General features: G+C 50.1%; 1 protein-coding gene across 1 annotated transcript in view; it reads right to left on the minus strand.

Moving 5' to 3' along the window:
* The window catches only part of UBE2S (ubiquitin conjugating enzyme E2 S), a 58,613-nt gene that overhangs the window by 19,681 nt on the left and 13,502 nt on the right, over positions 1-25,430 (minus strand). Inside the window, exon 2 of the mRNA XM_075329440.1 lies at positions 19,111-19,258. Within this exon, the coding sequence (XP_075185555.1) occupies positions 19,111-19,258 (148 nt within the window). The remainder of the gene's footprint in view (positions 1-19,110; positions 19,259-25,430) is intronic.

Consider the following 25,430-nt stretch of genomic DNA (forward strand, 5'->3'; position numbering starts at 1 on the left):
CAGCTCAGCTGATCGCGCTACTGCGTGGCGCTGACAGGAGCGTGGAGGACGGGACTATCAGCGGCGGCAGCGAGAGGGGTCCATCATCTCCCCTGTGCGTGCATGCTGGGGACAGCGGTACTTTGGGGAACACGTGAAGGACGGGACTATCAGCGGCGGCGGCAGCAAGAGGGAAAAATCAGTTTTCAGCTGCCAATGTCCATCCCCCTCTCGCTGCCGCCGCTGATAGTCCCGTCCTCCACGTGTTCCCCGAAGTACCGCTGTCCCCAGCGTGCACGCACAGGGGAGATGAAGTGGAGGACGGGACTATCAGCGGCGGCGGCAGCAAGAGGGGGATGGACATTGGCAGCTGAAAACATTGATTTTTTCCCTCTCGCTGCCGCCGCCGCTGATAGTCCCCGTCCTCCACATCATCTCCCCTGGGGACAGCGGTACTTCGGGGAACACGTGGAGGACGGGACGGGACCACTTGCCCGTTACCTCACTTCCTGACAAATCACCTGCGTTTTTGGTACCAAAAACGCAGGTAAAAGGCAGGTAAAATGCACCACTTGATTAGCATGCATTTTTCCTGCGTTTTTGATGCCCTCATTGATTTCAATGGGTGACAAATGTTGACAAAAAACGCAGGAAGAATGAACATGCTGCATTTTTTGTGTCACAAACTTTTGACAAAAAAAAACGCTGACAAACTGCAATGTGCGCATGACAAATCTGACTTCTCATAGACTTTGCTGGGAAGTCAAATGTCAGAAAGTTCTGCTGACAAAACTGCAGCAAAAAAAGCAGCGTGCGCATGTAGCCTTATAGTGCCAGAATAGCACTGGCTTTAGGTTATATAGGAAAAGCCTGGTGATTAATCTAGCTTAGGCCACTTTAGCGCACCATACTCCTCCAGGCCAGAATATTAGTGAGCTATTGTTTCTGTAGATCAGATTTTTCTCTAGTGCTACAGTATATATGGATGCACATACACACACCATATATATTAGATGCTACTGTATCTATATAAACATGCTATAACATACAGCTGATTTCATGCTTATGAGTACCATTGAGTGATACTCAAGAATTACTTAATTTAGCAACATTTTATTGTGGGTTCGGCTTTGTCTGGAAAGTGAAAGTGACTTAACCTGTTCACCTTCGGGCGATTTTAAATTTTTCGTTCTCCTTTGTCCGAGAGGCATAACTTATTTTTCCGTCAATCTTGCCATATAGGGTTTTGTTTTTTTGCGGGACGAGTTGCAATTCTATATGAAATATTGCGTTTTACCAAATAGTGTACTGGAAAGTGGCAAAAAAAAATTCAAAGTGCATAAATATTGCAAAAAAGTTTGATTGCACAATGGTTTTTGGGGTATTTTATTCAGTGTTCACTATATGGTAAAACTGATGTGTTGTGTGATGTCTCAGGTCGGTACGAGTTCATAGATACCAAACATGTATAGGTTTACTTAAAATCCAGAGGTTTTGCGGCAAAAAGTCGTGCATTGTTTGCATTTTCCTCAACTCGTAGCGTTCTTATTTTTCAGGATAGTGAATGGCTCAGTGATGGCTTATTTTTTTGCGTCTCGAGCTGGTTTTTAAGGCCATGTGTCCACGCTGCGGAAAATGCGCGGATTTTGCCGCGGAAAAGCCGCGGATTTTCCGAAAATCTGCAGCAGCGGCACTTCCAAGCCATTTGAATGGCATTTTGGAAATGCTGTGTTTATGCTGCGGATTTTTCCGCGACGGATTTGCCGCGGATTTTAATCCGGAAAAATCTGCATGTCAATTATTGTTGCGGATTTTGATCCGGATTTTGGCTATAGAATGGGAAAAAAATCCGCGGCAAAAAAAAAAGGTGCAGATTTGCTGCGAAAGTCGCGGATTTTCATGCAGAAAAATCCGCAGTAACATTCTACCGTGGACACATAGCCTTACTGTACCATTTTTGCGCAGATGCCATGTTTTGATCGCTTGCGCATTTTGCGCAAATATTTGTGACGACCAAAAAAACGTAATTTTGGAGTTTGGAATTTTTCTTGCTTCTATGCCGTTTACCAATCAGACTGATTTTATATTTTTATAGATCTGACATTTCTGAATGCAGCTATACCAAATCTGCACATACTTTTTTAAACAGTTTAATTTCAATGGGTCGAATTGGGCAGGGATTTCAATTTATAGGATTTTTATTTTTAAAAAACTTTAAAAGTCCCCCTTTTGGGCCAAAGTCACACTTGCGAGGGACTCGTACGAGTCTGACATCGCATCATCGGCAGACTTCTGACAGGAATGTGCATGTGTTTCTAGGTACATGCACACTCCTGTTCAGGGAGTGGCAGGCCGTGTCGGGTGAGGTCATGCCAGACTTGTACGAGTGACATCGCATGACCGGCACAGCCGCCCTTCTGACAGGAGCGTGCCACATGTGTGTCTATATGCACGCTCACCATACTGACCCAGACACTTGCATTACTTTCCCCGCCCACCGACCGCCCTGGCGCCTTTGATTGTTTGCAGTCAGCTGATATGCTGCTACTTAGCGTTGGGGCGCATCTAACTGCAACCAATTACACACACCAGTGGGCAGGCAAGAGTGAATATTGAATTATCGAGTCCAGAAGGAAAAAGCGTGACCCGGAAAGCGTTTGCCACCATGACACAGCCTAGGAAAGTATTCTGCGCGCACTCCTACCCCCTATCCCTTCCACTAATGTTTTTAATCTTCGTATTCTGGTCCCCATTGACTTATATGGGCACTGGATCCCGGAGCGGATCAGGGTTTGTTTTTTTTTAATTGAGCAGTGATCAGCTGGTCCAGGTTTTTTGCCAGTCCAAGCAGCTTTATTCGGAAATCAATATTTTGTAGAATAACCATGATTTTTAATCACAGCTTTCTTGCATCTTGGCATGCATTCCACCAGTCTTTCACATTGCTTTTCTCTGACCTTATGCCACTCCTGGTGCAAAACTTTAAGCAGTTCTTGGTTTTATGGCTTGTGACTATCAATTTTCCTCTTACATCCCACAGGTTTTCAATGGGGTTCATGTCTGTAGATTGGTCTAGCCATGACAGGGTTTTGATGTGGTGATCCTTCAGCCACACATTGATTGACCTGTGTGTTATGGCGCATTGTCCTGCTGGAAAAAACAGTCCTCAAGATTTGGGGAACATTGACTGAACAGACAGAAGCAAATGTTTTTTCCAGGATATTCTAGTATGCTGTTTGATTCATGCGTCCCTCTCAAAGTTTAATCTGCCCAATTCCACCCTTGCTGAAGCATCCCCAGATCATCACCGATCCTCCACCAAATTTCACAGTGGGTGCAAGACACTGTGGCTCGTACACCTCTCCAGGTCTATCTAACCATTTGACGACCAGGTTTTGGGCAAAGCTAAAAATTAGACTCAGATTACCTTACTCTAGAACATGGGCAGGAATTGGGCAGATTAATCTTTACAAAGGACGTATGAATCAAGCCGCATACAAGGTTATCCTGGAAAAACAGTTGCTTCCTTCTGCTCAGACGATGTTCCCCAACTCTGAGGACTATTTTTTCCAGCAGGAAAATGTGCCATGACACAGCTAGGTCAATGTGTGGATGAAGGACCACCACATCAAAACCCTGTCATGGTCAGCCCAATCTCTAGACCTGAATCCCATTGAAAACCTCTGGAATGCAATCAAGAGGAAGATGGATAGTCACAAGCCATCAAAGAAGAACTGCTTACATTTTTGCACCAGAGTGGCATAAGGTTGAAAGCATACCAAGATGCATGAAACTGATTAAAAATCATGGTTATTCCACAAAGAAGGGAATTTTATTACTTACCGTAAATTCCTTTTCTTCTAGCTCCAATTGGGAGACCCAGACGATTGGGTGTATAGCTACTGCCTCCGGAGGCCACACAAAGCACTACACTAAAAAGTGCAAGGCCCCTCCCCTTCTGGCTATACACCCCCCGTGGGATCACGGCTGCTCAGTTTTAGTGCTAAAGCAAGAAGGAGGAAAGCCAATAACTGGTTTAAACAAATTCAATCCGAAGTAACATCGGAGAACTGAAACCGTTCAACATGAACAACATGTGTACCCGAAAAAACCAAAAATCCCGAAGGAAACAGGGCGGGTGCTGGGTCTCCCAATTGGAGCTAGAAGAAAAGGAATTTACGGTAAGTAACAAAATTCCCTTCTTCGGCGCTCCATTGGGAGACCCAGACGATTGGGACGTCCAAAAGCAGTCCCTGGGTGGGTAAAGTAATACCTCAAGTTAGAGCTGCAAAACAGCCCTCTCCTACGAGGAGGCAACCGCCGCCTGCAGGACTCTTCTACCTAGGCTGGCGTCCGCCGAAGCGTAGGTATGCACCTGATAATGTTTGGTGAAAGTGTGCAGACTCGACCAGGTAGCTGCCTGGCACACCTGTTGAGCCGTAGCCTGGTGTCGTAGTGCCCAGGACGCACCCACGGCTCTGGTAGAATGGGCCTTCAGCCCTGATGGAACCGGAAGCCCAGCAGAACGGTAGGCTTCAAGAATTGGTTCTTTGATCCATCGAGCCAGAGTGGATTTGGAAGCCTGCGATCCTTTGCGCTTACCAGCGACAAGGACAAAGAGTGCATCCGAGCGGCGCAGGGGCGCCGTGCGGGAAATGTAGATTCTGAGTGCTCTCACGAGATCCAACAAATGCAAATCCTTTTCATACCTATGAACTGGATGAGGACAAAAGGAAGGCAAGGAGATATCCTGATTGAGATGAAAAGAAGATACCACCTTAGGGAGAAACTCCTGAATCGGGCGCAGTACTACCTTGTCCTGGTGAAAAACCAGGAAGGGAGCTTTGGATGACAGCGCTGCCAGCTCGGATACCCTCCGAAGCGACGTGACCGCTACCAGAAAGGCCACTTTCTGTGAGAGCCGGGAAAGTGAAACATCTTTCAGAGGCTCGAAGGGCGGCTTCTGGAGAGTAACTAGTACCCTGTTCAGATCCCATGGATCTAACGGCCGTTTGTACGGAGGGACGATGTGACAAACCCCCTGCAGGAACGTGCGTACCTGAGGAAGTCGTGCTAGACGCTTTTGAAAAAATACCGATAGCGCTGAGACTTGCCCTTTAAGGGAGCCGAGCGATAAGCCTTTTTCCAAACCAGATTGCAGGAAGGAAAGAAAAGTAGGCAATGCAAATGGCCAGGGGGACACTCCCTGTGCCGAGCACCAGGATAAGAAAATCTTCCACGTTCTGTGGTAGATCTTAGCGGACGTGGGCTTCCTAGCCTGTCTCATGGTGGCCACGACCCCTTGAGATAATCCTGAAGATGCTAGTATCCAGGACTCAATGGCCACACAGTCAGGTTCAGGGCCGCAGAATTCAGATGGAAAAACGGCCCTTGTGACAGTAAGTCTGGCCGGTCTGGTAGCGCCCACGGTTGGCCGACCGTGAGATGCCACAGATCCGGATACCACGACCTTCTCGGCCAGTCTGGGGCGACGAGCAGGGCGCGGCGGCAATCGGACCTGATCTTGCGTAGCACTCTGGGCAAGAGTGCCAGAGGGGGAAACACATAGGGCAGTTGGAACTGCGACCAATCTTGCACTAAGGCGTCTGCCGCCAGAGCTCTGTGATCGCGAGACCGTGCCATGAAATTTGGGACCTTGTTGTTGTGCCGGGACGCCATTAGATCGACGTCCGGCCTTCCCCAGCGGCGACAGATTTCCTGAAACACGTCCGGGTGAAGGGACCATTCCCCTGCGTCCATACCCTGGCGACTGAGGAAGTCTGCTTCCCAGTTTTCCACGCCGGGAATGTGAACTGCGGATATGGTGGAGGCCGTGGCTTCCACCCACATGAGAATCCGCCGGACTTCCTGGAAGGCTTGCCGACTGCGTGTCCCGCCTTGGTGGTTGATGTATGCCACCGACGTGGAGTTGTCCGACTGAATTCGGATCTGCTTTCCTTCCAGCCACTGCTGAAAGGCTTGTAGGGCAAGATACACTGCCCTGATTTCCAGAACATTGATCTGAAGGGTGGACTCCTGCTGAGTCCACGTACCCTGAGCCCTGTGGTGGAGAAAAACTGCTCCCCACCCTGACAGACTCGCGTCTGTCGTGACCACCGCCCAGGATGGGGGTAGGCAGGACCTTCCCTGTGATAATGAGGTGGGAAGAAGCCACCATTGAAGAGAGTCCTTGGCCGTCTGGGAAAGGGAGACTTTCCTGTCTAAGGACGTCGACTTCCCGTCCCATTGACGGAGAATGTCCCATTGAAGTGGGCGCAGATGAAACTGTGCAAACGGACTGCCTCCATTGCTGCCACCATCTTCCCCAGGAAGTGCATGAGGCGTCTTAAGGGGTGCGACTGGCCCTGAAGGAGAGAGTGCACCCCTGTCTGTAGTGAACGCTGCTTGTCCATCGGAAGCTTCACTGTCGCTGAGAGAGTATGAAACTCCATGCCAAGATATGTTAGTGATTGGGTCGGGGACAGATTTGACTTTGAAAAGTTGATGATCCACCCGAAAGTCTGGAGAGTCTCCAGCGCAACGTTCAGGCTGTGTTGGCATGCCTCTTGAGAGGGTGCCTTGACAAGTAGATCGTCCAAGTAAGGGATCACCGAGTGTCCCTGAGAGTGCAAGACTGCTACCACTGCTGCCATGACCTTGGTGAAAACCCGTGGGGCTGTCGCCAGACCAAACGGCAGGGCTATGAACTGAAAATGTTCGTCTCCTATAACGAAGCGTAGAAAACGCTGGTGCTCTGGAGCAATCGGCACGTGGAGATAAGCATCTTTGATGTCTATTGATGCTAGGAAATCTCCTTGAGACATCGAGGCAATGACGGAGCGGAGGGATTCCATCCGGAACCGCCTGGTTTTCACGTGCTTGTTGAGCAGTTTTAGGTCCAGAACAGGACGGAAAGAGCCGTCCTTTTTTGGCACCACAAATAGATTGGAGTAAAAACCCTGACCTCTTTCCAGAAGAGGAACCGGGATCACCACTCCCTCTGCCCTTAGAGAGCACACCGCTTGCAGAAGAGCATCGGTTCGGTCGGGATGTGGGGAAGTTCTGAAGAACCGAGGCGGAGGACGAGAACTGAACTCTATCCGGTACCCGTGAGACAAAATGTCTGTTACCCACCGGTCTTTGACCTGTGGCAGCCAAATGCCGCAAAAGCGGGAGAGCCTGCCACCGACCGAGGATGCGGAGAGAGGAGGCCGAAAGTCATGAGGCAGCCGGCTTGGAAGCGGTTCCTCCGGCTGCTTTCTTTGGACGTGAGTGAGTCCGCCAGGAATCTGAGCTCCTCTGTTCCTTCTGAGTCCTTTTGGACGAGGAGAATTGGGTCCTGCCCGAACCTCGAAAGGACCGAAACCTCGACTGTCCCTTCCACTGTTGAGGTTTGTTTGATCTGGGCTGGGGTAAGGAAGAGTCCTTGCCCTTGGACTGTTTAATGATTTCCGCCAATTGCTCACCAAACAGCCTGTCCTGAGATAATGGCAAACTGGTTAAGCATTTTTTGGAAGCAGAATCTGCTTTCCATTCTTTTAACCATAAGGCTCTGCGTAAAACCACCGAGTTGGCGGACGCCATTGACGTACGGCTGGTAGAGTCCAAGACCGCATTGATAGCGTAAGTCGCAAACGCAGACATTTGCGAGGTCAAGGACGCCACTCGCGGCACTGATGGACGTATGATCGAGTCCACCTGCGCTAGACCAGCTGAAATAGCTTGGAGTGCCCACACGGCTGCGAATGCTGGAGCAAACGACGCGCCGATAGCTTCATAGACAGATTTCAACCAAAGGTCCATCTGTCTGTCATTGGCATCTTTAAGTGAAGCCCCATCTTCCACTGCAACTATGGATCTAGCCGCAAGCCTGGAGATTGGGGGGTCCACCTTTGGACACTGGGTCCAGCGTTTGACCACGTCAGGGGGAAAGGGATAACGTGTATCCTTAAGACGTTTGGAGAAACGCTTATCTGGAGAAGCATGGTGTTTCTGGACTGCTTCTCTGAAGTCCGCGTGGTCCAGAAAAGAGCTCAATTTACGTTTGGGATACCTAAAATGGAATTTCTCCTGCTGTGCTGCTGCATCCTCCGCTGGAGGGGAAATATCCAGCAGTCTATTGATGGCCGCTATAAGGTCATTTACCATGGCGTCACCATCAGGGGTATCCAGGTTGAGAGCAGTCTCAGGATTAGACTCCTGATCACCTAGTTCTGTATCATCATACAGAGAATCTTCTCGCTGAGACCCTGACCAGCGTGATGACGCCGAGTGTCTCTCCCAGCGAGCTCGCTTAGGCTGCCTGGGACTGTCGTCCGAGTCAGAGCCTTCAGCCTGTGATGCCTGGGACCCCCTTGGAGCACGGATTAGTTCTAACTGAGGGGGACCGGGGAACATTGAATCAGCAGTGCCCGTGGTCTGAGTGACCGGCCTGGACTGCAAAGTTTCTAGAATTTTTGTCATAGTCACAGACATCTTATCAGCAAAAACTGCAAACTCTGTCCCCGTCACCGGGGCAGGGTTCACAGGCGTCTCTGCCTGGGCCACTACTAGCATAGACTCCGGCTGACGAAGTGGCACAGGGACCGAACATTGCACACAATGGGGGTCAGTGGAACCTGCCGGTAGATCAGCCCCACATGCGGTACAGGCAGCATATGAAGCCCGTGCCTTGGCACCCTTGCTTTTTGCGGATGACATGCTGTTGTCTCCTCAGAGCAATATAGGGGTATAAGCCAAGAAGCTCTCCCCTGCCCTGAATGACAGGGCAGGGGGCGGGAACGAACGTAACTAGGCCGCAGAAGCCGGGGACTAGATTTATCAGCGCTGCCGTCGTAAAAGCACGGTCGGCGCGAAGTCCCCGGCGCACCACAAGTCTCAGCCGCGCCGCTGTCTCATGGCGGCCGGCGCGGTAGTTCCCCATATAAACTCACTCAGCTAAGCTGCAGTGAGTAAAACCCCAGGCGCGCAGCGCTACTGTCCCCGGCGCACTAGAACACCCAGCAACGCTGGAGTGTGTCTGTGCCTGTCTGCACGGGGACACAGAGTACCTGAATGTTGCAGGGCCTTGTCCCTGATGGTACCCAGCTCCGTATCCAGCAGGATCTCCGGGTCTGTGGATGGAGCCCGGCCTCAGAGTCTGGAGGCCGGTAAGATCCCACTTCCTCAGAGCCCTCAGGGGGATGGGGAAGGAAAACAGCATGTGGGCTCCAGCCTCCGTACCCGCAATGGGTACCTCAACCTTAACAAACACCGCCAAAAAGATGGGGTGAGAAGGGAGCATGCTGGGGGCCCTTTAGCAAGGGCCCTCTTTTCTTCCATCCGATATAGTCAGCAGCTACTGCTGACTAAACAGTGGAGCTATGCGTGGATGTCTGACCTCCTTCGCACAAAGCTTGAAAACTGAGCAGCCGTGATCCCACGGGGGGTGTATAGCCAGAAGGGGAGGGGCCTTGCACTTTTTAGTGTAGTGCTTTGTGTGGCCTCCGGAGGCAGTAGCTATACACCCAATCGTCTGGGTCTCCCAATGGAGCGCCGAAGAAATATTGATTTCTGAACTCTTCCTGAGTTAAAACAGTTTTAGTATTGTTTCTAAATGATCATGAACTTGCTTTCTTTTCATTATTTGAGGTCTGAAAGCAATGCATTGTTTTGTTTTTTGACCATTTCTCATTTTCAGAAAATACAAAATTGATTGCTTGGAAATTCGGGACATGTCAGTTTATAGAATAAAAGAACAATTTCCTTTTTGCTCAAAAATATACCTACGAGGAGAAAAATCAGAAAAACTGAAAATTTTGCAGTGGTCTCTTAATTTTTGCCAGAGCTGTACTGAACAGCAGCAAAAACACCAATATTCTGCACTGGAGGGGTACAGACCCCAGTATATTACCTAGATCAAATTACACCTCAGGGTATAAATTGGTCTATGCCATAATATACCCGGGTATAATCTGTCCTGGGCCATTTTAACCTCTGGGTATATTCTGGCCTGGAGGAGTATAATCTGACCTAGGCCACTTTAACCCCGGGTATAGTCTGGACAGGGAGGTTAATCTGGCCTGTTACACCAGGACACGCCAGTGCTCCATAGAAGCGGAGTGTATGCTTCCCAAAATTATTAGGCGCTTGCTTCAGCCTCTGCAGTGTGCATTTTGATCCCAAGTGTACCTTTTCTCAAAATTAAGTCTCGGAAGATGCTATTTATTTTGTAGAAGAGACAAAGAGGGAGTCAGAGCGGAGCATTATGCAGAACGTAGAGTTCGCAGTATAAAAATCATTTTCACTAAATTGGCTCGATCAATCACTGCTCCAGGCTTCTACTTTTTGTTGAAATTTGGATAGGAGTGGGGTTATATTAACCCCTTCACGACCGGCCGATTTTTCGCTTTCCGTTTTTTTCGCCATTCTTCCGAGAGACGCAACTTATTTTTTAGTCAATAAGGTCATATGAGGGCTGATTTTTTGCGGAACGAGCTGTACTTTTAAATGAAACCATAAGTTACCATATAGTGTATTGGAAAACTCCAAAAAAAAATTCAAATGTGGATAAATTGCAAAATAAGTGCAATAGCACTATTGTTTTTGAGATATTTTATTCACTGTGTTCACTATATGGTAAAACGGATGTATGGGTGTGATGCCTCAGTGAGAGTTCATAGACAGCAAACATGTATAGGTTTACTTTTATATAAGGGGTTAAAAAAAATCTTAAGTTTGTCCGAAAAAAGTGGCGCACGTTTTACGCCATATTCCTTGACCCATAGCGCTCATTTTTCAGGATTTATGGCTCAGTGACGGATTGTTTTTGCATCTCTAGCTGCTTATTTTTTTAACCCTTTAATTCTCAATGGGGCAAAAGGGGGGGTGTGATTTGAATTTTTAGGTTATTTTTTTAATTTTTTAAAACTTTTCTTTTAACTTTTATTTTACTAGTCCCCCTAGGGAGCAAAATAGATCAACAATCCGATCGATCTGCCATATCTGCTGATCACAGCTATACAGCTGTAAACAGCAGATATGCTCATTTTCTGCCTCACCCACCTCCGGGCCGAGTGAAACCGAAAGCAATTCATGTGAGCTACAGGAGTCATCACATGACCCTGTGCTACCATTACAACCTCCAGAAGTCACGTGATTACATCACGTGACTTCCGATATCAGCCTGTAAGTAAATGTTTACCGCTGATGCCGTTACAATGGCGCTGTCACATATTTACAGCACCATTTAAGGGGTTAAACGGCACGAGCAGATAACTATTCTGCTCGTGCCTGGCAGGCACACATCTCAGCTGTGAAAATCAGCTGAGATGTGCGCCAATCGCTGCATGCTGCCGGCAGCAGACTGCGGGCAGTAACACTAACCGCTAGGACGTAATATTACTGCCCGCAGTCGTTAAGGGGTTAAGAATGAAAGATTTCCTAACTTTAATGCCTAACTATATAGATTCCAAATCACCCCCTTTTCCTTTAATTAGAAAAATAAATTCCATAACCAGTAGTCTTATCTATTAAAATACTAAGTGAATTAATCAGAGTTAATGGATAAAAAAATATAAGAAAAAAATTGAAACCCCAATTTTTAGTCATCGCAATATAAATGCAAGCAACACCTCATATTAACCCTAAAATGGTATCCATAAAAACCAGCTGTTAGCCCCCCAAAACAAGGCCTCATACAGCTCCATCAATAAAAAACGCACGTTTTAATCACTCAAGAAAAATAATCCTAGACAATTTTGGTAACCATACTTGCCTTGAAGAAGGGAATTTTGTTACTTACCGTAAATTCCTTTTCTTCTAGCTCTTATTGGGAGACCCAGACGATTGGGACGATTGGGGTATAGCTACTGCCCTCTGGAGGCCACACAAAGCACTACATTAAAAGTGCAAGGCCCCTCCCCCTCTGGCTATACCCCCCCGTGGTATCACGGGTTCTCCAGTTTTAGTGCCAAAGCAAGAAGGAGGAAGCCAATAACTGGTTTAAACAAATTAACTCCGAATAACATCGGAGAACTGAAAAACCGTTCAACATGAACAACATGTGTACCCGCAAACAACAAAAAAACATCCCGAAGGACAACAGGGCGGGTGCTGGGTCTCCCAATAAGAGCTAGAAGAAAAGGAATTTACGGTAAGTAACAAAATTCCCTTCTTCAGCGCTCTATTGGGAGACCCAGACGATTGGGACGTCCAAAAGCTGTCCCTGGGTGGGTAAATAAATACCTCATGTTAGAGCTGCAAAACAGCCCTCCCCTACGGGGGTGTCACTGCCGCCTGCAGGACTCTTCTACCTAAGCTGGCATCCGCCGAAGCATAGGTATGCACCTGATAATGCTTGGTGAAAGTGTGCAGACTGGACCAGGTAGCTGCCTGGCACACCTGTTGAGCCGAAGCCTGGTGACGTAATGCCCAGGACGCACCCACGGCTCTGGTTGAGTGGGCTTTTAGCCCTGAAGGAACCGGAAGCCCCGCAGAACGGTAGGCCTCTAGAATTGGTTCTTTGATCCATCGAGCCAGGGTGGCTTTAGAAGCCTGCAACCCCTTGCGCGGACCAGCGACAAGGACGAAAAGTGCATCGGCACGGCGTATGGGCGCCGTGCGGGAAATGTAGATTCTGAGTGCTCTCACCAGATCTAGCAAACGTAAGTCCTTTTCATACCGGTGAACCGGATGAGGGCAAAAAGAAGGCAAGGAAATATCCTGATTAAGATGAAAAGAGGATACGACCTTAGGAAGAAACTCCGGAATGGGGCGCAGCACCACCTTGTCCTGGTGGAACACCAGGAAGGGAGCCTTGGATGACAGAGCTGCCAGCTCAGACACTCGCCGAAGCGATGTGATCGCAACAAGAAACGCCACTTTCTGCGACAGCCGAGAAAAGGAAACTTCCTTCAGAGGCTCGAAGGGCGGCTTCTGGAGAGCAACTAGTACCCTGTTCAGATCCCATGGATCTAACGGTCGCTTGTACGGGGGCACAATATGACAGACCCCCTGCAGGAACGTGCGCACCTTAGGAAGACGTGCTAGACGCTTCTGAAAAAACACGGATAGTGCCGAAACTTGCCCTTTAAGGGAGCTGAGCGACAAGCCCTTTTCTAACCCCGATTGCAGGAAGGAAAGAAACTTGGGTAATGCAAATGGCCAGGGAGACACTCCCTGGGCCGAGCACCAGGATAAGAAAATCTTCCACGTTCTGTGGTAGATCTTAGCAGAATTCGACTTTCTAGCTTGTCTCATTGTGGCAACCACTCCTTGAGATAATCCTGCAGATGCTAGGATCCAGGACTCAATGGCCACACAGTCAGGTTCAGGGCCGCAGAATTCTGATGGAAAAACGGCCCTTGGGACAGTAAGTCTGGTCGGTCTGGCAGTGACCACGGTCGACCGATCGTGAGATGCCACAGATCCGGATACCACGACCTCCTCGGCCAGTTTGGAGCGACGAGTATGATGCGGCTGCACTCGGATCTGATCTTGCGTAGCACTCTGGGCAAGAGCGCCAGAGGCGGAAACACGTAAGGGAGCTGAAACTGCGACCAATCTTGAACCAAGGCGTCTGCCGCCAGAGCTCTTTGATCGCGCGACCTCGCCATGAATGCCGGGACCTTGTTGTTGTGCCGGGATGCCATTAGGTCGACGTCCGGCACTCCCCAGCGGCGACAGATTTCCTGAAACACGTCCGGGTGAAGGGACCATTCCCCTGCGTCCATGCCCTGGCGACTGAGGAAGTCTGCTTCCCAGTTTTCTACGCCTGGGATGTGAACCGCGGATATGGTGGATGCTCTGTCCTCCACCCACATTAGAATGCGCCGGACTTCTTGGAAGGCTTGCCGACTGCGCGTCCCTCCTTGGTGGTTGATGTATGCCACCGCTGTGGAGTTGTCCGATTGGATTCGGATCTGCTTTCCTTCCAGCCACTGCTGGAAGGCTAGTAGGGCAAGATACACTGCTCTGATTTCCAGAACATTGATCTGAAGGGTGGACTCCTGCGGAGTCCACGTCCCCTGAGCCCTGTGGTGGAGAAACACTGCTCCCCACCCCGACAGACTCGCATCTGTCGTGACTACTGCCCAGGATGGGGGCAGGAAGGATCTTCCCTGAGATAATGAGGTGGGAAGGAGCCACCATTGTAGAGAGTCCTTGGCCGTCTGGGAAAGCGAGACTTTCCTGTCCAGGGACGTTGACTTCCCGTCCCATTGGCGGAGAATGTCCCATTGAAGTGGGCGCAGATGAAACTGCGCAAAGGGAACTGCTTCCATGGCTGCCACCATCTTCCCTAGGAAATGCATGAGACGCCGCAAGGGATGCAACTGGCCCTGCAGGAGAGATTGCACCCCTGTCTGTAGTGACCGCTGCTTGTTCAGCGGCAGCTTCACTATCGCTGCTAGAGTATGAAACTCCATGCCAAGATACGTTAGTGACTGAGTCGGTGATAGGATCGACTTTGGAAAGTTGATGATCCATCCGAAAGACTGTAGAGTCTCCAGCGTAGCATTCAGGCTGTGCTGACATGCCTCCTGAGAGGGAGCTTTGACCAATAAGTCGTCTAGGTAAGGGATCACCGAGTGTCCCTGAGAGTGCAAGACTGCTACCACCGCCGCCATGACCTTGGTGAAGACCCGTGGGGCTGTCGCCAGACCAAATGGAAGAGCTACGAACTGAAAATGGTCGTCTCCTATCACAAAACGTAGAAAACGTTGATGTTCTGTAGCAATTGGCACGTGGAGATAAGCATCTTTGATGTCTATTGAGGCAAGGAAGTCTCCTCTGGACATTGAGGCAATGACAGAGCGGAGGGTTTCCATCCGGAACCTCCTGGCGTGCACATGTTTGTTGAGCCGTTTTAGGTCCAGAACAGGACGGAACGAGCCGTCCTTTTTTGGAACCACAAAGAGATTGGAGTAAAACCCTTGCCCTTGTTCCTGAGGAGGGACTGGGATCACCACTCCTTCCGCTTTTAGGGAATCCACCGCCTGCAGCAGAGCATCTGCTCGGTCTGGATGTGGGGAGGTTCTGAAGAACCGAGCTGGAGGACGAGAATTGAACTCGATTCTGTACCCGCGAGACAAAATGTCCGTCACCCACCGGTCTTTGACCTGTGACATCCAAATGCCGGAAAAGCGGGAGAGCCTGCCCCCGACCGGCGATGCGGAGGGGGGGGCTGGAAGTCATGAGGTAGCCGCTTTGGAAGCGGTACCTCCATTTGCTTTCTTGGGGCGTGTGTGAGTCCGCCACGAATCTGAGTTTCTTTGCGTCCTCTGAGTCCCTTTGGACGAGGTAAAAGGTGTCTTGCCCGAACCTCGAAAGGACTGAAACCTCTGCTGCCACTTTTTCTGCTGAGGTTTGGATGTTCTGGGTTGTGGTAAAGAGGAGTCTTTACCCTTGGACTGCTTAATGATGTCAGCCAATGGCTCGCCAAACAGTCTATCTCTAGACAAAGGCAAACTGGTTAAACATTTTTTGGAACCAGCATCTGCTTTCCAGTCCTTTAACCACAAGGCTCTGCGCAAAACTACCGAATTGGCGGACGCCATTGAGGTGCGACTGGTAGATTCTAGGACCGCATTGATAGCGTAAGACGCAAACGCCGACATCTGCGTGGTAAGGTGCGCCACTTGCGGCACTGCTGGATGCATGATAGCATCCACTTTTGCTAAGCCAGCTGAAATAGCCTGGAGTGCCCATACGGCTGCGAATGCCGGAGCAAACGACGCGCCTATAGCTTCATAGACAGATTTTAACCAAAGGTCCATCTGTCTGTCATTGGCATCTTTAAGTGAAGCGCCATCCTCCACTGCAACTATGGATCTAGCTGCAAGTTTGGAAATCGGGGGGTCTACCTTTGGACACTGTGTCCAGCGCTTGACCACCTCAGGGGGGAAAGGGAAACGCGTATCTTTAGATCGTTTAGAGAAACGCCTTTCTGGGTGAGCGTCGTGCTTCTGGATTGATTCTCTGAAGTCAGAGTGATCTAACAAAGCACTCAATTTACGCTTGGGATAAAGGAAACGAAACTTCTCCTGCTCCGCAGCCGCCTCTTCTGCTGAAGGGGCTGGGGGAGAAATATCCAACAGCCTATTGATGGCTGAGATAAGGTCGTTTACCATGGCATCCCCATCCGGGGTATCCAGGTTGAGAGGGGTTCCAGGAGTGGATTCCTGATCACTCTCATCAGACACATCACAGGGAGACTGATTGCGCTGAGACCCTGAGCAGTGTGAAGACGTCGAGGGTCTTTCCCAGCGAGCTCGCTTAGGGTGGCTGGGGCCATCATCTGAGTCATAATCCTCGGCCTGTGAAGCCGGGGACCCCCCTGTGGGCTGGATACATTCCAAGTAAGGGGGACCTGAGGACAGAGGCCTCGCCGTGCCCAGAGACTGAGCCCCATGCATAGATTGCAAGGTTTCAAGGATTTTTGCCATAGACACAGACATATTATCTGCAAAAACTGCAAAGTCTGTCCCTGTCACCGGGGCAGAACTTACAAGCGTCTCAGCCTGGGTCGCTACCTCTCCTGACTCCGGCTGGCGAAGCAGCACCGGGTCGGAGCATTGCACACAATGGGGGTCATCGGAGCCTGCTGGTAGATTAGCCCCACATGCAGCACACGCAGTATACACAGCCCTTTTTGCCTTGGCCGCCTTGCGTTTTGAGGATGACATGTTGCTGCTTCCACAGAGCGATCTGGGATATGCAGCCAGAAGCGACCTCACAGTGCAAGAAATACAATATCTATATATCTGTACCCAGTACACCGATACACCGTGAGGCACTAGAGGGACCAGCACAGAAAAATCGCTTACCGCCCGCTTAAAAAAGCGGGTGTGTGGTCGCCAGATAGCCCCTAGTCCAGGTCTCCCAGAGCCTTGCGTCCTTCCTCCAGCCAGGCATGCATGTAATGGCTGCCGGCGTCTCGAGAGAGGAAGGGGGGCGGGCCCTGGGCGTTCCTGGCCAAGAGCGGGAAGCCTGCTTCCCTCTGTGCCAAGTGAGAGGGCTGGAGCATGTAAATCAGGCTCCAGCCCTCGTCGCTGCTAGCGAACAGCGTCTCTCCCCTACCCTGAATGACAGGGTGGGGGCGGGAACGAATCGGAGCTGCCGGCGTCCTAGGCCCAAAAAGCCGGGGACTAAATTTATAACCGCCGCCGCCGTAAAAGCGCGGACGGCGGATCCCCGGCGCACCACAAGTCACAGCAGCGCCGCCCGGTCCAGAGGGGGTCGGCGCTGCGTTCCCATACACAAAAAAGTCCCCCAGTAATCTGTAGGGACACCAACTCCACGTTGCGGTCCCCGGCGCACTACAACACCCAGCCAGCCCGGAGTGTGTCTGTGCCTGCCGGGGACACAGAGTACCTGTATGATGCAGGGCCTGTCCCTGATCGTACTCCTGCTCCGAATCCATCAGGTGCTATGGGTCTGTGGATGGAGCCCGGCGTCAGAGCTGAGAGGCCGGCAGGATCCCACTTCCACAGAGCCCTACAAGGGGATGTGGAAGGAAAACAGCATGTCAGGCTCCAGCCCTGTACCAGCAATAGGTACCTCAACCTTACAACACCATCCAGGGGTGAGAAGGGAGCATGCTGGGGACACTATATGTGTCCTCTTTTCTTCCATCCGAAATAGTCAGCAGCTACTGCTGACTAAAATCTGTGGAGCTATGCATGGAATGTCTGACCTCCTTCGCACACAAAGCTAAAACTGGAGAACCCGTGATACCACGGGGGGGTATAGCCAGAGGGGGAGGGGCCTTGCACTTTTAATGTAGTGCTTTGTGTGGCCTCCAGAGGGCAGTAGCTATACCCCAATCGTCCCAATCGTCTGGGTCTCCCAATAGAGCGCTGAAGAAAATCATATTGTCAACATTTTTACTGGACAACGAACAAAGTAAAAACAAAACTGTCAAAAATTGTGAAATTGCATTTTTTGTACATGTAATACAGTACATGCGCACCCCCTTGCTTTTCGGCTGCAATGGTTATGCCACATCATTCGCTCACATCAGCACTGCAGAAATCACAGCACACAGGCTCGTTCTGTGGAGCTGCTGCACTCAGCACTTTGCTTCAGCAGTGATCAGAGCAGTGCTGCGTAGCTGAAGGGTGAGCATTGTGTTAACTTTTCTTAACCCCTTCACCCACGGGCGATTTTCCTTTTTTGCTCTTCTTCCGAGCCCCATAGCATTTTAATTTTGCCTTCAATCTTGCCATATGAGGGCTTGTTTTTTGCGGGACAAGTTGTACTTTTAAATGAAATCATGAATTTTACAATATAGTTACTGGAAAACGGCAAAAAAATTCAAAGTGCAGAAAAATTCCAAAAAAGTACAATTACACAATTGTTTTGGGGATATTTTATTCACCATGTTCACTATATGGTAAAACTGATGTGTCAGTGATGCCTCAAGTCGGTACGGGTTCGTAGACACCAAAAATATAGGTTTACTTTTATCTAAGAAGTTTAAAATTCCTGAAGTTTGTCCAAAAAAAAGTGGCACACTTTGTGCCATTTTCCGGGACCCATAGCGCTTTTGCCGCTACATAGTTTACCAGATTGTTTTTATATTTTGATTGAGCATTTCTGAAAGCAGTTATACCAAATGCGTGCATATTTTTTAACCCTTTAATTTACAATGGGGCGAATAGGGGGTGATTTGAACTTTTTTTTAAAATTTTTAAAAACTTATTTACTAGTCCCCCTAGTGGACTATAAAGAACAGCAGTCTGATCGCTCATTCATTTCTATTACAGCTATACAGCTCAGATCACCAGAAATGCTCATCCCTTATAACAGCGGCTACTCGGTCGACTGTTACAAGTGAGTCATATGAGCTACAGGAGTAATCACATGACCCTGTGCTACCATCAGGGACTCTGTCGGGTAATAGCACATTAAAATCGGGGCATTTAAATCGTGCTGTCACATTTTGACAGCATGATGTCAGAGGCCAACAGGAGCGGATGGATCGCTGATCCACCCGTGCCTGCGAAGCACACGTCAGGTGTTCAAATCAGCTGACATGTGCAGGAATACACGCTGACTGCCCTCAGCAGACCAGGTGATTATCCCTTGACAATTTAGGATGTACCAGTACATGCTCTGTTAAAAGGTTAAAGAATCCTCAGTAATACTAACCTGGCCCTTCAATGCTGACTTGTACGTCGGTTATATCCTCTTCATTTGGAATGATTTTTATGCCTTCTGGAGGGTCAGATGTTAAAGTAGAGACCTCTTTGTAAACCTGGCGAATTATATGTGGAGGCAAGTTTTCAACGTTTGAATTCTGCAAAGACAAAAAAAAAAAAAGCTAATCAATATATCAAATGGAAGAGTAACAATCCTCACTTCTAAGAAACTTGAAATCTAGTAAAGCTAAAACTTTCTAGATATTACATATTTGCTGCTATCTTAAAGGGGTTGTTTACTACTCAGACAATTGCTTGTCAATCACTGTTTCCTCCTTAAAGGGAACCTGTCCCCTTTAAAAATATTAATCTGTAGATATGGGATTAATCTGCAGGCTAAAGCTATGTGCCCACGAGGAAAGTGTCCTGCGGATATAACCGCAGGACATTCCGCAGGAGCTCCCAGAAATACGCAGCACAACTTTGTTTACATGCTGCGGATGTACAGCGGAATGTCCTGCGGATATGCTGCGGTAATTCTGCATTGAGAATACAGTACCGTGGCTTGGGCACTGCATCCTCAATGCAGAACAAGTGCTGAGTGATAGGGGCCTTTATACTTGCCTCCATCACGCAGCACTTCATTTTCATGTCTATCTGCACATTGCCGGAGAAGGTGGCCTGAACTAGTTCCGGCTGTCACATGACCGGAGCTCGTGCAGGCCCTGCCCACCACCTCCTCCCTGCTCCTGGATCCACTGCGCTCCTCCCGGTGTCTTCTATCAAGGCAGGTAAGTATGGGACCCTGCTGAGAAATCCACAGGAATAATTCCCATGATGCAGATTTTTCCGCAGGGAAATTCGCATTATTTCCGCTGCGGAAAAACGCAGCATGGGCACAGCAGTTCCCAAACTGCGGATTTTTGAAAAATCTGCGGAATTTCCAGGAAAAAAATCGCGGCAAATTCCGTGAATTTTCCGCAGCATGAGCACATAGCCTAATAGCATTCTGAAAATGCCCAGTATCTGCAAATACCTGCTGCCGGGAGGAAAAACTTTATTCCTCCCGGCAGTGGTTGGGTTTCAGTCACAAGGATGGCGCTGGTTCAGTCACCACTCTCTGAATCTAGAGCCACAGCGGTAACAACATCCTCGGAACTGAGCCTTCTGCCTTAGCACCTGCTGTCAGTCAGCACCGGAGGTGGTTACAGCTGACACTCTCCATACACAGGGTGGTGACTGAACATGCACAGACGTCCCCCCTGTAACTAAAACCCGAAAGCTGCTAGGACAAAGTTAATTTCCTCCTGGCAGAGCGATTTAATGTGCAGGCTCCAGGCAGCTTCCAAATGGTAGTAACCTGTAGATTAATCCCATATCTGCTGGTTAACGTTTTTACAGGCAACAGGTTCCCTTAAAAATAATAAAAAGCACTCCCCTCTGGTGCGCACTGTTACAGCGGTGTCCGCACTCTTCAAGGTCACATGTATCAGTGTGATGTCACATGATCCTGGCGGTTAATCAGCGGCTGCTGTACTCCTCGCGCTTTTGGACATATCACACATCTGTAGGAAACCGCGGCAGCACTCAATTCCTCCTTATGTAAGCCATTTATCTAAAGGCAGGGAGTGAAACGGCAGCTGATTAACTGCCAGGATCGTGTGACGACACACTGGTACATGATCCCAAAGAGAATAATGACAACGCCCTTAGGCTATGTGCCCACGCTGCGGAAAATGCGCGGATTTTGCCGCGGATTTCTCGCGGAAAAGCCGCGGATTTTCCAGAAATCTGCAGCACAGCTACTCCCCAGCCATTTCTATGGCATTTGGGAAATGCTGTGCCCACGCTGCGGATTTTTCCGCAGCGGAAATCGTGCGGATTTCCGTGCGGAAAATCTGCAGCATGTCAATTATTGTTGCGGATTTCTCCGCAGGGTCCCATATACTTACCTGACTCACCGGAGTCACTTTCTCCGTCCGGTGTACAGGAGCGCGGTGAATCCAGGTACAGGAAGGAAGACGTGGGCGGAGCCTGCACGAGCTCCGGTCATGTGACAGCCGGAGCTAGTTCAGGCCCACCCACCTTCTTCTGCAGACGCTGAGTGACCCGGCTGCCGGAAAGCGAGGTGCTGCATGATGGAGGTAAGCATGAACTCCTCCGATCACTGCAGCACTTGTTCTGCATTGAGGATGCAGTGCCGAAGCCATGGCACTGTATCCTCAATGCAGAATGCCCGCACAATATCCGCACGACATTCCGCAGCATGGAAACAGAAAAGTTGTGGTGCTGTTTCCTGGGAGCACCTGCGGAATGTCCTGCGGATATATCCGCAGGACACTGTCCCCGTGGGCACATAGCCTTAGGCCTCTTTCACACATCAGTTTAATTTTGCATCAGTCACAATCAGTTTTGTGATTGATGCGATGGACACGTTTGAAATTGTGGTAAAACTGATGCGACGGATCCTGTAAAAATACGTATCTGTCGTACCATTTTTTCCTAACCAGCAGTGATTTTACAACACTTCTGGGCATGCTCAGTTATAAAAACCGGAATCAGACAGATCTGTCATTTGACGGATGACGATGGATCCTGCGCCGATAGGCTTCCATCACAACGACAGATTGTGACGTATCCATCGCAGTCAGTTTTTTCGACGCACACAAAAAAACATTACTGTGGACGTTGTCTCCGTCACATTTGTCGACAGATCCATTGTGAGGCCATCTGCCGCTAAGGCTGCTTTCACACTACTTTTTTTCACCATGCGTCCTGAACTTTTTTGGCTGCAAAAGTGGATCATCCCAGTGCAAATACATTTTAATTTCAATGCATTTGCAATGGACGTGCGTCAACATGCGTTTGCGTGCGGTATAGTGAGGATCCAGCGAGTTGCAATATTTTACCATTTTTCAAAAATGCCACTTGTAGCGTTTTTGAGCTGCGTCCACATACTGTTTTTCACTGGATCCTGACTATACCGCACACAAACGCATGTGAATGCTGGCATGCTGATAGACAGGATCCTGTTGGACAGAAACCAGCCTGGCGTGATCAGAGTCTGTCAGTCTCTCTGATTAATTGCGTTGCAGTCAGACATGCCCCCACACTGAGTGACAGCTGTTTCACTGCAACCAATCACAGCAGCCAGTGGGCGGATCTATATCGTGCAGTACAATATGTAATTTAAAAAAACGACGTGCAGTCCCCCCCAATTTTGATACCAGCCAAAGTAAAGCCACACAGCTGAAGGCTAGTATTCTCAGGATGGGGAGCCCCCCAGCCTAAAAATATCAGCCAGCAGCCGCCCGGAATTGCCGCATCCATTAGATGCAACAGTCCCGGGACTCTACCCAGCTCATCCCGAATTGCCCTAGTCCGGTGGAAATCGGGGTAATAAGGAGTTAATGGCAGTCCATAGCTGCCACTAAGTCCAAGGGTAATCATGGCAGGCGTCTATGAGACACCCCCCATAATTAATCTATAGTGAAAGTAAAACACATACACCCAAAAAAATCCGTTATTTGGAATGAAAGACAAAAAAAAAAAAACTCTTTCAACACTATTAAAATCCCCAAACACCCCTCCAGGTCTGGCGTAATCCACACGAGGTCCCATGACGTATCCAGCTGCTACATGAAGCTGATGGGAGCGGCTGTAGAACACCGCCACTCCTGTGAGCTCCACAGAGCAACTGAAGTGAGTCGCGCAGTCAGTGGTGACATCACTCAGCTAGTGCCAGTGTGTGCTGTAATGATGGGGCGGTAGTGTTTGCGTGTGTGCAGTGATGGGGGTGGTAGTGCCTGCGCGTGTGCGCTGATGGGGGCAGTAATGCATGCGTGTGTGCGGTGATTATGGGGACGGTAGTGCCGGTGTGTGCGGTCGGTGATGATTGGGATGGTAGTGCCGGAGTGTGTGCGGTGATGGGGGCGGTAGTGTCTTCTCTCTCCCCCTCAATTTCCATTCTATCACGTTCAGTTCCCCTCACTCCCGATCACGTGACTCCAATACCCGCCCATAATTTCAAGTGACAGGATCCTGTAAAATAAGAATTATTCTTACCGTTAATTCGATTTCTAGGACCTTCCACGACAGCATAGGAGGTTGTCTCTCCACGCCCTAATTGGGACAGGAAGTTCAAGAGGTTTAAAAGGACCCTCCCACCTCCCATAGCCAGTGTCTTACAAAGAACCCATAGCAAATGAGAAGTACAACATATCCATGAATATATGAATATAAAAGGGGAGGGAATTACCTGCTGTCGTGGAAGGTCCTAGAAATCGAATTAACGGTAAGAATAATTCTTATTTCTCTAGTCCCTTCCACGACAGCATAGGAGGAATACCAAAGAATTGATACCTAGGGGGGGACCACAGCCTGCAGGACTGTCCTGCCAAAAGCCAATCCCTGCTGGAATCCGGATCCAGACAATAATGCTTCGTGAAAGTATGGAGGGAAGACCACGTAGCCGCCTTGCAGATCTGCTCAGGAGAAGCCCCTGCCCATGCAGCCCAGGAGACAGAGGTAGCCCCGGTGGAGTGCGCCATGAATCCGGTAGGCGGAGAGAGATGCTGAGCGAGGTAGGCGTCTCAAATTGCCCGCACAATCCAGTTGGCGACGGCACTCTTAGCCACCTTCCTGCCCCTATGTCGGCCAAAGGGCTGGATGAACAGGATATAATCAAGGCGCCAAGAAGCAGTAACCTCCAGGTAGTGCAACACTGTCCGACGAACAACCAAAGAATGAAACCCTTCCTCACCCGGAGGATTCTGACAGAAGGAAGGCAGGATGAAGGACGGAGAACGGTGAAAAGCCGAAACCACCTTGGGAAGGAAGGAAGGGTCCAGCTGAAAACAATGCTGTCATCTCTGACGGTCCGGAAGGCTCCCGAATAGACAAAGCCTGAAGTTCCCCGACTCTACGAGAAGACGTAATAGCCACAAGAAAGGCAGTCTTGTGAGAAAGAGAACGAATCTTACAAGAGGACAGTGGCCCAAAGGGTGACCGAGAAAATCCGGTAAGGACCACATTGAGATCTCAGCAAGGCGTCAGGATCCTCCGCCGCGGACAGAGCCTACTAGCGGACACCCTGAAACGGTGGATCCAGCGACGATCTGCCAGAGCCGGGACAAGACTGTACGAAGCGCCGAGATCTGCACCCTCAGGGCGCTGGGCCGAAGGCCTAAGTCCAATCCACTCTGGATGACCTCGACAATCTGCGCAATGGTAGGCCGGAGCGGGTCAGGAGGCCGAGAACCACACCAGGAGGAAATCTCATCCAGACCTCAGGGGAAATACTACTAGCCACTGGTGTACGGTCCTTTTGTAGAGCAGCCACGACCTAGTCAGAAAGTCCTTGGGCCTTCAGTGCTCGGGCCTCAGAAGCCAGGCAGCCAACTGGAGCTCCTGGGGGACCGGATGGAATATCGGATCCTGAGACAGGAAACTGGGGTCTGAACCCAGGAGGACCGGTCCGTCGAGGCTGAGAGTCAGGATCAGGCAGTACCAACTCCGTCGCGGCCACAGAGGAGCGACCAGGATGGTCGTGGCTCCGTCGTCCCTGATCGTCCTCAGGCTTCGTGCGAGAAGAGGAGTAGGCGGGAGGCGTATCGAGGCAAAAAGGACCAATCGTGGCAGAAGGCGTTCACCCCCAACGCGTTGCCCCGAGGGTTCAGGGAGACAATGTTGCGACCTGGCGAGTTCCTGCTGAAGCAAAGAGGTCCACCTCTGGAGTACCCCACCTTGCCACCAGAGAGCAGAACACCGCTTGGGCCAGACTCCACTCCTCTGGGTGAACATCCTGACGACTCAGGAAGTCTGCTGGAAGGTGTAGGGACCCTTGTAGATGGACTGCAGAAAGGGACAGCAGGGACTGCCCTGCCCAGTGGAAGATCCGGGAGGACACAGACTTCAGGGCGCCGACCTAGTACTGCCCTGAGGGCGGAGATGTGCCACTGTGGAGCCATTGTCCCAGTAGACCTGGACATGAGTGTCCCGGATGGGATCCTGGGCAGCGAGGAGGGCTTCTCCGACCACCCCGAGTTCCCGGTAGTTGGAGGACTGGGTGCCGACCTAAGGGCTCCAGCCCCCCTGAACTGATAGTCGTCCACCATAGCCCCCCAGCCCCTCTGGCTGGCATCGGCTGCCAGTGTAACCAGGGGTGACCGGGTCCAGGCAACCCCAACCATCAGGTTGTAGGGACACACCAGAGAAGGGACGAGAAGACGGGTGCCGACAGGCGAAACCGGAGTTCAGGGAGGAAGGGAGTCCGACCCAATGAACCAGGATATGATCCCATAGACAACAAGAGTGGGCCGGAGCCCACAA

Source organism: Anomaloglossus baeobatrachus, chromosome 11 (genome assembly GCF_048569485.1).
Source record: "Anomaloglossus baeobatrachus isolate aAnoBae1 chromosome 11, aAnoBae1.hap1, whole genome shotgun sequence".
NCBI lineage: Eukaryota > Metazoa > Chordata > Amphibia > Anura > Aromobatidae > Anomaloglossus > Anomaloglossus baeobatrachus.